The following is a 15,519-nucleotide window of genomic DNA, read 5'->3' on the forward strand; positions in this document are numbered from 1 at the left end:
TGTGCTGCAGATGGGCTTTGCTCTGGTCACCGGTTTTCCGTCTCCCTCTGGTTGAGAATGTGATTCTTGTATGTGTCCAGATCTTTGTTCTCTCTCTTCCTTCTCCTCCTCCGGCCTATGGCTTGGTAACTAACTGAGGTGCCTTGGCCTGGGGGCGGGGTATAGGAGGGGGACCTAGTGCATCCTGGGAGGCTGAAAGCTTAACTCTTTGGTGCCCTGCGACTGACGTCACACCTATACCCCCAAGGTATCCTGTGGAACCCTATGGACTTCGTAGAAATAGAGATAACAAGGGTAAGTTCTTACCATATCTCATATTATATATATATATATATCTGTATGACACACACATACACACAAATATATATATATACACACACATATATATATATATATATATGTGTGTGTATGTGTATATATATATATATATATATATATATATATATATATATATATGTGTGTGTATGTATGTGTGTGTATATATATATATATATATATATATATATATATATATAATTAGAATTATTATTTTTTAATTTTTTTTTAATTATATACAAGCTCTAACAACACTTTTTGGAGAATGTTCAATCCATTCAGTCACTGCCTTGAAGGAAATCCACTTGATCATGTTGAGAACTCCACATGTATAATGGAACATCCAATATAGAATCTATGGCCCAGTGCAGGGAAGTAGCAATGCTAGCCATTGTATTACCATGCTACCCCAAGAATGATCTATAACAGGAAGTCTGCTCCAAAATGCTTACATTTTATTCGTGGTTTGTTAGGTCATCGAGATTTTTTTTAATATTATTTCTGTGTTAAAAACAGGAAGGTTGTGAGCCTATTGCCATCATCTATCCTCTCCTCAAAGCATGAGTCATCTTTGTATTTACACAACTAGAAGTCTGATGAATCTGTCTCCTTTCATTTGCATAGAATGCCACTAGCATTTGGCAGAACAAGAAAATTAGAAGAAAAGAAAAGTCCTGTAAAAAGTAGTAATTATTTTACAGTAGCAAGCATGATATAAGCACATTGGCCCTCATTCAGAGCCGGACGCAATTAGCGCTCGCTCGTCCTGAAAATAGGGGTGGCTATTCAAATGAACCGTTCGCTGTTTGCGGTCTGTTCACGCCTCTAGGTCTGAACGAGCGAACAAAACTTGCGGTCGTTTTTTGGGAAACTACGCCCCCTGGCCGCTCGCATCCTACGTCATGTCCGCTATTTATTAGATTAATCGAGTACATCGAACAGGGTATGAACTGCTCGCTATTCTTGTGGTCGGTTTTTGCTACCACAATTTTGTGAGCAGTTCTGGCTATAGAATAACCCAGTGACGTGGTCAATGACGCTGCTGTTTTAATTTTGCACACCCATAAAACGCCCGTTTTGACCTTTAAGCACGCCTACGTTCTGATTTCCACTCCCCGTTTTCAAGCACCTTCCCCTGTTACCACCCACATACGCCTCTTTCTGTCACTCAAATTATCAGGCATTCGCTATTTTGCGAGCACATTTCGACCGCACTGACTGGTTTGCGCATGCGTATAACGATCCGTACGCATGCGCAGTTGGGCAAACATCGCTCGGAGCGAACGAGCTGCCGCTTACGAGTGGCTCTGAATCAGGCCCATTGTGTTTACTACTGACTCAGAAAATGCTATGTTGGAGTATGACTATCCTCAGCATTTGGGCTGAGTGATAAAACATATTGGCCTCCATTCTTTCCCAAATCAAGAAAAAATAAAACACACTTCTTAATTGTAGCCAGTTATAATAATTCATATGTAACCAAAGTACATGAAAAAAATAAAGTATGTATAATTATTTACTAACATCAACTTTTTGGACGCTGACAGAGACTAAGTTCTGCCCTAATTTTTATAGCCTATTTGGACATATAAATAATGCGTGTTTCACTCATACCATATATGTGCTATGTTTCTACAGGCTGTGACTGGTGTCACATTAGTTTCTACAGGTAGATCTCTCCTTTTACACTGGGTGAAAACCAAAAGGATGCACATACATCCTGTAAACAAGGCTGTGAGCAGTGGCCATTACACACACTGGCCGAGCACTTCCAATATCTGCTTTTATCTCTCACATGATTTCTAAGAAGCTCAGTTAGTGGGTATTGTGGCTTCATGTTTGTTTGGCACCCTGACCATCATTTAAGGTTGTTTCCTGCTAGGTGTCCAATGTCTGTGCATACCGTGATTGGTCACCCAGAAGAGGTGGTTATTAAGCTGTATCACTGGACACATTCAGAAGATACTATACTACCTTGTCACATCAGAGATGCTTCTTAAGCTGTGTCTGTCGCCATCCACTTTATCTTTAACAACATTTGTATATATTAGGTAGTGGTAAAATTGCCACAACTTGATCTTGTTGTCTGGTCAGTCCTTATAAAGGACATTTCTTTTGTAACTTGCCTCTATGTGGCTTTTTGTTTTTAAAAACGATGTAGGCCTATAAGAGACATAAATGTTGGCAATCTGGACAGCCATTTTGAGAATGCAGATGTGATCAATTCACTTAGTACATATGTGATGTTATTGCTTAATAGTGTACAGTTAGGCAGGATACATATTGGTTCAGCCACAAAATGGCTGCCTTTACTGTGTAGGCGATTATTAAAATGTAGAAAGAAAAACTTCATGAAGCATTTTTGCAAACTGATCTTAAATGCTGTTAATAACCCTTGTTCTCCTTAGACATCAATGTATTTATTTTTCTGTTTGGTAGAATGAGTTGTAACCATTTACTACTATTCTGTGTTTCACCTGCAAGCTTGACATAAAGAAAAAGTGGATTTAATGTATAGCTTGTCTTTTGTTTATGATAAAGAAACAATTGTATTTTCTCCTCATATTGCCCCTCTGTACTCAGATTGACAGTAACCTCTAATCTTCTTTAGACCAGAATTTTACCACCCAAACCAAGCACCATTAGGGTGTGGGGAGGGGGTAGGAAGGAGGGCGGGGGTGGGGTGTGTCCTCTTTGATGTTCTGTAATGTGGAATGCACTAAGAAGTGGGTTCCAGCCTCTTAAAATCTTTTTGATCTTCCAGAGCAAAGACTTGTACATAAACACCCGGGAATGCTCCCCACATCCTGCCTTATTTTATACACTCTGTCATCAAGACATCTTATCAATTAGCTCTGAATTCTGGCCCAACACCGGCACTTATTGGGATTTGTTATTTGATGTGTCCCGAAAAATAATCCCTGAAGAGTTCTGTGTCTTCGCCACTGCGATGGCAATAACACATAGGTCCGTGTTTTTGGCTGAATAAGTCTATTTGTTTGTCCGAACAAATAAGATATTGTGATTTTAAAAAAATTGGCAAAAAATGGGGATTATCTGCGAAAAATCTCTTGAAAATATATTGCAGCTGTTTGGATATTGACTTTCTTAAAGAGGTTTTTTTCTTTAGGTAGCAAACACTACCAATTGACCGAACAGAATCCTGAGTGAGAGGGCACAAATAATTTCTTTCAGAGTCGCAATTTATGTATAGATAAGTGTGTATTTAATGTGTTTGTAAATTTGGTGCTTTTCTGATAATATTTTGTTGCTTTTCAAACAGTTTATTGTGGGGAAACAAACCAAAGACACTCACAAATGAATAACCGTAAAGAGGATATGGAGATCCCTTCCCACTACAGGCAGCTTCTGAATGAGCTGAACGAGCAGCGGCAACATGGAATCCTCTGTGACGTCTGCATCATTGTGGAGGGCAAAATCTTTAAGGCGCACAAAAATGTGCTGCTCGGCAGCAGCCGGTATTTCAAGACTCTCTACTGTCAGGTACAGAAAACATCTGAACAGACTACAGTCACACAACTGGACATTGTTACAGCCCAGGGCTTTAAAGCCATCATAGACTTCATGTACTCTGCTCACTTGGCACTGACCAGTAAGAATGTCATTGAGGTAATGTCAGCGGCCAGTTACCTTCAGATGACGGACATTGTCCAGGCCTGTCACAGCTTTATAAAGGCTGCGCTAGATATCAGCATAAAATCTGAGACCTCCGATGAACTTCCAGACTATGACATGGGTGCCCCATCCAGCAGCGCAGAGGCTCTTCTTTCTGCTGTGGTGGCCGGACGCAGCATCTCACCATGGCTTGCGAGAAGGACAAGTCCGGCCAACTCTTCAGGAGACTCTGCTATCGCCAGCTGTCATGAAGGAGGGAGCAATTACGGAAAAGAGGACACAGAGCAGAAAGTGGACAGTCAAGATGAGGTGTCCTCCATTTGGGCAGGAGATGTGTGCTATGGACCACTGCGTATTAAGGAGGAGCAGGTCTCCCCATCCCATTACAACAAAGGGGACCCGGGAAATGCATATACAGAGCATGGTGATGGCTGGCAGCACTCAGGCCGAAGGAAGAACAGAAAGAATAAAGAGACTGTTAGACACATTACTCAGCAAATGGTAGAAAGCTGCAGAACAGGCTCTCCAGAGCAGTCCTTTATATCCAGTACACAGTGGCAGTACAGCAACCAGGACAACTCTGGTAAGATCTGTATTCATGGTTTTATGTATGTAGGAATCACAAGTGAAGTGTAAATGCCTGCATATTATACCCATATAAACTTATCCCTTTGTAAGGTCATCACTTCAGTCCTCTTAATTCCCTTGCCCTGATTCTTCTATTTGGTGACTGAACTCTGGTGGTTTCTAATGTCCTTGAATAGATCGTATACTATCCCATACTTTCACAGTACAATGCATTGGCCATAATTTCCTCCATGTAAAACTGGTTATTTGGTATTGATACCTCTATCAGTGGATCTCCAATATATAACAGATAGTTGATGTCTTTATGAACTCTATCTAGGTGTCCATTTGTGGAAGGCACACAGTGCTCAGCCCTGGGTCACTGCATACTGTAATTCCTGGCCTATTGTTTCCATAGAGATCTAGGAGCTTCTGCCAGTCTGCTCAGCTTCAGTTATTAGAAGACCATACTGCAGGGCTGGTTAGTTCTTCTCTGGGATCTCGTTAAGATAATGTATTAAAATCCCTGGATTATGCAGTTAACCAGGGCTATGTAGGGTTTAGTGGATGGGCAGAAAGCTGAGAGCTGGTCGTCCCCTGAATCGGGGCCATGATGTCTGCAAACTGAGCAGATTTGCACACCCCACCCACCTCCCACTTGTACCAAACAAGCCAGAGTAAATGAGATATACGTGCCCTGAGACTGATCTGTCCCCAATTACTGCCAGTCATGTTGCTCAGCACCGATCTCTAATCCCTTTGCGTATGCACTTCTCTGTCCAGGAAGACTTATTAGGTTTTTATTTTTCTGTGACTGAAGTGTCATTCTAACAAGCCCTGGCTATTTCTACCAGTTCGGAATACAGCAATTTGTAAATCTGCAAACAAGTAAATATATTCTGCTAGTGTACATACGGTAGGCTAGTAGACCTCGCTGCTTCATTTATTTATTTTTACAGCACTGTAATTAGAAATCATTTGTGGTCCATCCTGTTCTGTTTAAATGCAATCATTGCGTCATAGTATGTTACTTACAGTTAATTCAGCAACTGAGTTCAGAGACCATGATTTAAACTTAATTATGTTATCTTTGTAGTCTTGACTTTGTGAGCATGCAATGGGGGCAGTAATTTAACTTATTTGACTTTTACTATGTAGCCAAGAATCCACTTTTTGATTTACACTACCATATTTTTATTTCACCTTTGCTTTACTTTGTCTTGAATGGCCATTTTGACATGAAGAATGGCAGAATGTTTGGCAATAATTTTTGTGCAAAGTGTTTCTCAGAACTCTTGCTTTAAATCAGCCAGTAGACGTTTAAAACACGTTGGAGGTCATTTAGGAGGCACCCCTGATTCCCACTATAAAATGCCTTTACTTTGCCCTGGGGTCTATAAGGCCTATCCAGCACACTAGAGATGGCTAGTGAGTGAGTGTCTCAGCACACTGACTCGAATCATTCAGATGAGCGAATGATTCAAGTCACTGTGTTTGGTGTGTCGAGACACCCACCTCTCTAGGCTCTCCAGGGCCGGATTAAGGTCTGTGGGGGCCCCTGGGCAACAAACATGTGGGGGCCCCTATTACGTGCCCTTTATGCAGTGCACCCAGTAGTAGTGCCCCCAGGAGTGTTGACCCTTATGCACTGCCCCCTATGCAATGCCCCCTGTAGTTATACTCCCAGTAGTAGTGTTCCCAATAGTAATGCCCCCTGTATAAATACCCCCAGTAGTAATACCCCTGTAGTTGTGCCCCCAGTAGTCATGCCCCCTGTGTGTGCTCAATAGTAATGCCCTCAGTAGTGATACCCCTGTAGTTGTGCCCCCTGTGGTAGTGGCACCAGTAGTAATGCCCCCTGTGGTAGTGGCACCAATAGTAATGTCCCCCCCAAGTAATGTTCCCCCCGAGTAATGTCACCTGTAGTAATGTCCCCCTCGAGTAATGCCCCCAGTAGTAATGTCCCCCCCGAGTAATGTCCCCCCCGAGTAATGTCCCCCCCCCCAGCAGTGGAAAAGCCGCTTGAGCTAAAGACAAAAAAAAAATCATACTCCCCTTAAGCCCTGCTCCCGCTACCTTCTGATCCGCTCGGCTGGCGCTGCTCCTCTGCACTATGGGAGAGACGCATGACGTCTCTCCCATAGTTCACTGCCTGAGCCGGAAGCCAGAGCTCACGAGTGAGCTCTAGTCTCCGGCTCTGGCTGCCGCTGCGGGGAGGGAGCCGGGCGCCTGCTGGTTACAGTCTCAGCGGGCGCCTGGTGTCTTCGTGCGGTACCGGGGTTAGGTGTCCGGAGGAGGCGGAACTGGTTCCGTCTCCTCCGGTTCACTTTAAGCCCGATGGCTGGGTGTGGGGGCCCTTCAGGTGTGGGGGCCCGGGGACGATCGCCCCTGTCGCCCCCCCTTTAATCCGGCCCTGAGCCTCTCCGTCAGTGGGAGCCAGAGTGAGTGGCAGCTCCGCCCCCTACACTGCTGATCCGACCTGATTATACTTCTGCACTGTGTCAGATCAGCAGTGTAGGGGGCGGAGCTGTCAGTGACTCACTCTGAGTCGCTGGCTCCACTGCTGGCTACAGCACTGCACTACCTAAAGAGTCGTGTCTCGAGACACTGACTTGAGACACTTCACTGAGTTGAGCCATGAGGCTCAACTCAGTGTAGTGAATCGTTCTGCTTATCCCTACAGCTCAAAAAGAGTTTGCAGGCCTCCCCTCTGCTCTTGGAAACTACTTCCGCTAACTAAACCTAGCTGTGTAGTGAGATGAGGTGCACCGTACAGTGTAAACCATCACATAAACCTTTTTTTTTTCTTCCTAAAATACTTCTCAGTTTAGCCTCACTAATGGATTAAATTTATCATGCCTATCTTTATATATTCTATTTTTTTTTACCTGTGGCAAATATGGGGGTGAAACTTTTTATTACACTTTGCTTGAAATTTAAAGTATATGACAAGTCCTGAAGACCTCCAGCTCTGAGCTGCTGCAACAAGTTCTTATGTGGATTGAAAATGGCCAGATATAGGAATGCCACAAAATCCATGTCTCCACAGCTTTATCTCATTACAGTGATGTTGCTCTGCTAATAGAGACCCACTGGTGAGTCACCAGGGTAGGTTCCAGCCTTTGCGGAGCTAAGGGCGAAAGTTTCCTTTGTTGCCTTGAGCTCAGGGCATGGCCTGATCGGATCGTGGACACCTGCGTAAAAAAACCTAAAGAAAACACTAATGCGGCCCCGCCCACTGCACAGGGGGTGCGCCATTTTAATGGCACACCCACTGTGCAGTGGGCAGGGCCACATTAGTGTGGAATGCCATGCGCGACGACATCACGCCCGGACCCAGCATTCTGGGAGACTGGGACTCCCAGTGGGAGGGAACAAATTACGCCATGGCCGCCGCAGCTTGTAAACATGGTGGCGGGCAAGAGCGGACAGGCACCATCAGATTTGATGGTGCCTACGGGGAGACTGTAGCTGCGCCCTGTTTGCCCGCACCTAAAACCGCCACTGTGCGTCACCTGTGTATTTTGTCTTCTCTGTATTTTACTAGTGATAGCCTCAGCCTGGCCAACTCTTTCATTCTGTTCAGACGCCTGCTGCTTTACATACCCTATTGTCTTGCTCCCTAAAACCTCAGCAGAAATCTAAGTGCACTTTTCCAAAGTGAGGAGCCTGGGGGGTCCATAGCTGTGTTTGTACTGCACTCTATTCTTTGAATATCATAAGCAGGTTTACCATTATGTGGATTTTGAAGTATGATGCAATACTCCTATTTCTATAGAAATACAAAATGGTGGCATAATTTTACTGGACAGAAAAATACTGCTTCTACTAGTAAATTCAGGTAACAATTCAAACTGAAACTTTTTGAATTCCACTAGAGGTCAAATTCAGTTAAAAAAAAAATGTATATGTATTTTGAAAGTTGAGTCTCCCATATCCAAATATTCCAAAATACGGATTTTTGCTTGACTGAGATAGTGAAACTTTTGCTTTTTGATGGTTCAATGTACACAAACTGTGTTTAAGGCACAAAATTAGTAAAAATATTGTATAAAATCACCTGCAGGCTGTGTATATAAGGTGTATATAATACATAAATGCATTCTGTGTTTAGATTTGTGTCCCATTCCCAAGATATTGCATTATGGTATGCAAATATTCCAATAATCCAATATCCAAAATACCCCTGGTCCCAAGCATTTTGGTTATGGGAGAATCAACCTGTACTTATTTTGAAGACTGGTGGAGTATTGCTAGGTTTCAGACATTAATGTAGGTTTAGTTTGTAAGTCTGAATATTGGTTACAGATTTAATACATCGGGGGGCAGCAGTGAAAATGTGGGGGTTAGCCATAACAACCAACCATACCTAACCAGTAACATTCCACAGTGCACTATATGTAACTGGAGTTATTGGCCTCTCCCTTATTTCACAATACGTTTGGGTAAAGGCATCTTTTCTTTATATTTTCTTGATTGTACAGCAGAATTCATATGCTAGATATCATTTTATGGTGCAACTGTAAAGACGTGAAACTCAAATGGATGGTAAACTCTTCAGCTAGGCTTATGAACACCTGCGTAAGTCATGCAACCAGAATATTACTGTAAATCCGTCTTTTAATAATTACATTTACAAATAGGGTTAGTGTGTCTTTAACAAGGAGAATATCATTTCCCTTGGGACTTTAGCCCCTTTTTAGAAAATCATTAAAAAGTCATTGAGTTAGGGGCTGAGCCTGTTAAATCTAGTTAAGATTAGAGGCGCTGTCTGGCCTGAGGCCTTTTACGTTTCACTACCTCAAGCAAATTCTCCTGGCAACTGGTTTGTTTAGAACAATTATTCGATGTGTGGGATGTGGGACTGAATATGTCTTGTATGGTGGTGTGAGGGTACAACATGCTTGTATTTTTGTTTTTTATGCAGTAATTACTTTGTTTTTGAGACTCCTTCATGATTTTTTGGCACAGCCTTTAGTCTCCTCCTACCTTTTATTGCACCATATTCGTTTTAGTGATCAAGAAAGAGTCACTTATTGAAATATATCCATACAGATGTGTCCTCATACACTATTACTGCAGTCATGCCAAACAGTCCCGCTTGACTCTGCTTGCGCCTAGTGTCTCTTTTTGCCCCAAAAATACACCTTCGTCACAATGTGATGCGACGGAGTCTGAATCTATATAAGAAGTTCTAGGATGCAGCAGCTTTTCTCCAAGCCAAGTTCCGTTGTTCTTTATTTACAAACTCAGTCGCACACAGATATACAAGTGTCACAAACCAAATGAATCTGTACAGTCTCCAGATGCATCTAAATCGCATCGCATTGTGACTAAGACGCATTTGTGTGCAAAAAAGACGTTTGACGCAAGCAGAGTCGCACGGAACCTGGTGGATCGTTCACGCCATGCGTATCGCTCCGCATGGCTTATTGAGGCTGCATGTCTTCCTGCTATAGAGTAAGCCCCCTGACTGGTTCAGCCTGGTGCTGGTTATTGGAAAATCATAGCGATCTCACGCTGGTTTTTACCCCAATTTTTCAGCACGTGACCAGGCTAAGAGGTCCGGGGATGGTTTTGGATTATGATGGTGGGGGTGGGCGGGGCTTTATTTTAACTTCATGAAGCCTGCACAGATCATAGTAATATGTGCAGTGCTTCTCCCAAACTCGTCTGCCACAGGCAAGTCTATTGTTTGGGCGTGCTAGCTGTCATTTTTGGGTCGGTATTGGTCTCTTTTAAAACCAAACCGACATTTTAGTAAGTCTTCAGTAGTCTATGTAAAAGTATTGATTGTTGGTCCAATGTTCTAAAGTTGGGTTTTTGGTCTTTTTGCCATCCTGTTGATTGATGTGTAGCTCATACTCTGGTGTATATACATGTTGAGATGCCACTCCTGCCGGCAGGGTAATATTCACATGGAGATTGTAGACTGCATTGCATTTTGTGAATGGTTCTTGCTTGTATGATCTTGCACATGCTCTGGAGCGGAACACCAGCAAGCTACAGGTGAATCCAAGTTATAAGCAACTCTGTGACATCTCCACTTGCAGCTGGATGGGTGTAACAGGATGGTAGTGGGGCGTTCTTATGTAGGCTAAGTTTAGTGAGGGCGTGTAGTTGGAACTGCAGGCTGTGCAGAGGTGCAAATGCAGAGATGTGTCCATTTCCAGACTGATCTCATGTGCACCAAGAATAGGGCTGGTGTAGTGCACTTATAATAGCTAGGAAACCTAGAGTATGGGCAATTAAACGTACAGGTGAATATATATAAATATATCTGCATTTAGTTCCGTGCATGCAATGCGGGTGTAATTATGGTTGATTTGCATTAAACTCTGCATCTGTCTGTGTGTGTGTATATATAAGGGAGTGTAGTGTGTATACATAATATACACACACCTCATCCTGTGTTGCACTTGATAATATACACACATGCCTTCTGGAGAGTGGTGCAGTATATACGTGTAGATCCTATCCTGCAATGTGACATACAGTGGCTGTGTACCATATGTACACCTGGTGACTTGATGCAGCTTGTATTCACCTCTTGCAGTATAGACAGAATGATGTAGGGCAGTTGAGGTTTGAAAGCTGTGTTTTCCTATCCCCACCCTACATTCCATTTTCCCCAGGCTCCATGGCTGCCCCCCCTTCTCTCTCCTCCCCCTCCTTCTCCTCCCTATGGTAACAGCAGTGTCTGGCTCAGCTACCTTTAACCCTTCCTCCCCTTGGCGGTGTCACACACCTGAGAGACACGTCTCAGCATATGACAGCTGCTGGGCTCCTTTAGTTAATAATGTATCATGCCTGCATACAAAATAGCCATCAAATGTGACTATTTCAGTGTCCTTTAAATTTACCTTCATTTTATGGAGCTTTTTCCATCTTGCTGGTTTTCAGTATTAACCCCCGATAGACGGAGTTTTCCGGTGGGGGCACATGAATAAGGGTATGCCGGCTCGGCGCGGTTTAGCATCAAAGTCCATAAAGACTGTTTGGAACAATAGGGGTTGCACTAGTGTCGGCTGATAAGAATACATAATGGGATATCTGCTAAAATAAAATGTACTGCGTGTAGTTCTGGAAAGTAATGAGTGATTTGACTCTTGCGTAGAATATTGCAAGGTTGGTCATCTCTCCTTATGCCCCCAAAACTGTCTGTAATGAAGGAAATGGGAGAGGTAATGGCTAAGCCTCGGTCACTACGTCTAGCTGCTAGTGTCTGATTTTTACAACTGGAAAAGATAGACCCTCTGTATCATTTCCCTTTGTCAGACAAAGGTGCCCCCAGCACACTGTAACAGAGCCCAGTACAGTACAGACAGCATACCACAGCTCAGCTCCAAGTACCACCAGGAGATGTATTCCTTAGGAGTTATCTGTGTGCAGGATGAGATCTGATGCTGCCAGGATTCACTGCTTTATCCAGCCTATAACTTCCACCTACTCCCTCTTCTTCTCACACCCCCTTCCCCAGATAGATAATTAGCTGCAGTTAACTAGCTCAAACCATCCCATCCGCACCCATCCTTACTCCAGTTTGATCTAGTGATCGGAAAACAAGGACAGTGTAGAGTGCGCCACGTGGTTCTCTGACTGATATGAAGCCTGTAACCAGGACACAGATCCCTTGTGTGTGTATGATAATAATTACCCCCCTTGGTCTGACTTCCTGGCACAATGAGCTCTAGTGGGGGAGGATGTTGTCTGTAAACTGGGGTGGATCAGCCAGCTCCTGGAGTCATTGGTAACCGTATAACCTGTCCTCATTCTCAGCTCATGTCTGCCCTATATATTCTGCTCTGGTTTTTCCTTCAAAACGGAAAAGGATTTGTTTCCTCAGAATCCACACTGCTCGTGTTTCCAAAACTCTTATGGCCCCTACACACTACACGATATCTTTAAGGATCTGGCTGACTCCGACACATCGGAACGACAAATCGTTCTAAATGTGTAGTGTGTATGCACTACATCATGCAGTGTGCGCTCTCGTGGAGTCGTCCGCCTCATCTGAACTTATGTGCGGCGTGCATGTAAGAGCAGGCGATGCGGCTGAGGATCCCATGCAGTGCTATGGGGAGGGGGGGGGTAGTAGGGTGCAAAAGCGAGTTTATAACATTTGTCACCATTAGTAAGGAGCAGAAGAGCATTTTTTTAATTTTCACCCAATTAGTATGTTCCATGTTTACCATCCGGATGCAAATTGGAGGCAGGCCTATTGGATTCTTACATATAGGCTATGCACATGGGTTTATTAACATACTGGTATATGTTTATGATCCCTCCCTCGGTTACCCATGTTTCCTTTTTCTGTTTGTCTGCCCCTCCCCTTTAGAATGTAAGCTCTTACGAGCAGGGCCCTTTACCCTCTAGTGCTTCTCCTTACTTTACTTTCATCTACTTCTTACTCCTCACTAGAGCACCTAACACTTGGTTGCTTTGCTCTGTTGCTTTATGAGTGTTATGGTCGCTAATGTAGCAATATATATTATCCTCGTCCTGTATTGTACTGTAAGTCACTGGTTAACCTATTTGTTTATGTACTTTGTAAGGCGCTGCGGAACACTTGTGGCACCATATAAATTAATAATAATAATAGTAACTTAAAGAAAGTATATGACTGGCTGTTCTGGGCAATACCACATTCACTACATACAGATATGTTCTTATACATCTTTTCTGCAGTCGCACTAATAAGCCCCTATCAGCATGCAAGGTACTGTGCAATGTGACGCAACTAGGACGCGCCAGCAGACTGTGCTAAATTAATTTGATATCTGACAATGTGACACTTGTATATCTGTGCAACTGAGTCTCTGAATCTGTATAAGAAGTGCTACATTGTAGCGGCCATAGCTTTTTTCATTCCAAATTCCGTAGTGCTGCATATACAGACTCAGGTGCACACAGATATACAAGTGTCTCATATCAAATGAATCAGCAGTCTGCTGGTGCGTCCTGGTCACCTCGCATTACAATTTTCAAAGAAAAAAGACGCTCTATGCTAGCAGTGTAGCACAGGACCTTTCGGCTCACTTGCGCCAGGCATGACGCGCTATGTGGCGTATTGAGGCTAGTTGTATGAGGACACATCTGTAGTTACCCATTATTCATACATTTACAATTATCAATGACCAAACACAGAAAATAAAACGTACTTTCTTTTGTTTCCATGTTCCATCATTTATTACTTACCATCCAGCAGTAAAAGAACGGACCAGACAACGGAAATGTGCACTTATCCAAAGCATTCAGTGAGTGACTTCTAATACTATATCTCCTGGAGTCTTCACTTTGCTGACACACGTGGTACAGTAATCTGATGTACATTTGCCTGTTAGTGGCATTTTTTATTAAAGTGCACCGTATTCTCTAATACATAGTAGAGGCAACCATTTTATGTGCTGAATATTCAGTGGACTTTATTTGGTATTAATAATTCTGGGTGGGTACACACTGCCGACATATTGGCCAGTGTGTACAGACGACATGACTGTGAACGACGACGTTCAGACCTATGGCGTCGGCTGTGCAGCCGATATATCTGCAAATATATCAGCTCATCGTGCTGTGTGTACGGGCAGCCAGCCAACTGCCTGTACGCTTGATGCAGAGGCCGCGGGTGACTGACATCACAACTGGACGAGCACATGTAAATACCCGCCCATTTGTGACGTCAGACACGACACTTTGCGACAACGATTGGCAAGTGTGTATGCATTTAGCAATTGTTGGATAGGATGGCGGATCGTCCAGAAGGCTGATCCGTCACCTTAGTGTGCACCCACCTTAACTTTAAAGTTAACTGAGATCAGAACCCCACAAAAGCTACTAAGCTGATATTTCTATTGCCAAAATTACATAAAAACTCTACCTCTTAAATCATTAGTATCCTCATCCAGTTTGTCTCTAAATCCTGTTAAATGCAACTAAGAGCCCTCTCCAGAGTATGCAGGTATCTCAATATGCATAAACCAATTCACATGCTCATAATTTAATTGACTGTTTCACCTCCTACACTCTAATTGGAATGCAGCGGCTCCCCAGACGTCTCCTGCAGCTTCACTCAGTGTCCATTCCTACATGGGTAACATGTACATATTCTAATCCACTCTAACACATGTATTCTAACCCACAGAGCCATTAACAAAACTTCACCAACACACCTCAAAATATCTCCCACATCTACCCCTCTGCTCTGCCCAAGATTTGCATCTCACATCCACACTGATTACCTGCTCCCATTCCTGGTTTGAGGATTTTTTTACCGGCGTGCACCCACTCCGAAGTTTTCCTTCCCTTATATAACAAGTTTTTCCCAAACCTTTTAAAACCTTTAAACATACTCTTGCTTAAAGATGGGAGTTTTCAAGGTATCAGCTTAGCAAACCATCTTCCTAACATTCTAGTCTAGATAACCAACCATATGTATACAGTTCATGCAGAACATACATTTTAATGCCTTTGTAAAAACATTATGTTCTACTGCTACTCAAACCAACATTGCTGTGTGATTGGGTCATATAGACTTCCCATAGTACACCAGGAAGCACTATTGGAAGAAGGCAAGCCAGCAGAGGCAGTGTGATACTCAGGGCAATGTTCTGCTGGTAAATGTTGGGTCCTGGCATTCATGTGGATTTTACTTTGACACTGACCACCTACCTAAACATTGTTACAGACCAAGTACACGCCTTCATGGCAACGTAATCCCCTGATGGCAGTGGCCTCTTTCAGCAGGATAATGCGTCCTGCCACACTGCAAAAGCTGTTCTGAAATGGTTTGAGGAACATGACAAAGAGTTCAAAGTGTTGTCAATCCAATCGAGCATCTGTGGGATGCGCTAGAAAAACAAGTCCGAGCCATGGACACTTGGTGGCAGATACCATAGGACACCTTCAGAGATCTTGTAGGTCCATGCCTCAACAGAGCTGTTTTGGAGTGACACACACAATATTAGGCATGGGGTTTTAATGTAATGGCTGATCAGTGTAAAT

General features: G+C 43.3%; 1 protein-coding gene across 3 annotated transcripts in view; it reads left to right on the plus strand.

The window, feature by feature from the left end:
• Positions 1-15,519, plus strand: part of ZBTB46 (zinc finger and BTB domain containing 46) — a 67,720-nt gene that overhangs the window by 23,432 nt on the left and 28,769 nt on the right. For all 3 annotated transcript variants that reach the window (XM_088467129.1, XM_088467131.1, XM_088467130.1), the window contains one exon: positions 3,599-4,534. In XM_088467129.1, coding sequence (XP_088323255.1) covers positions 3,634-4,534 — 901 coding nt within the window. In that variant the 5' untranslated portion in view covers positions 3,599-3,633. The remainder of the gene's footprint in view (positions 1-3,598; positions 4,535-15,519) is intronic.

The sequence above is a fragment of the Taudactylus pleione genome, unplaced genomic scaffold (genome assembly GCF_031769625.1).
Source record: "Taudactylus pleione unplaced genomic scaffold, aTauple2 ptg000069l, whole genome shotgun sequence".
Taxonomy (NCBI): Eukaryota; Metazoa; Chordata; class Amphibia; order Anura; family Myobatrachidae; genus Taudactylus; species Taudactylus pleione.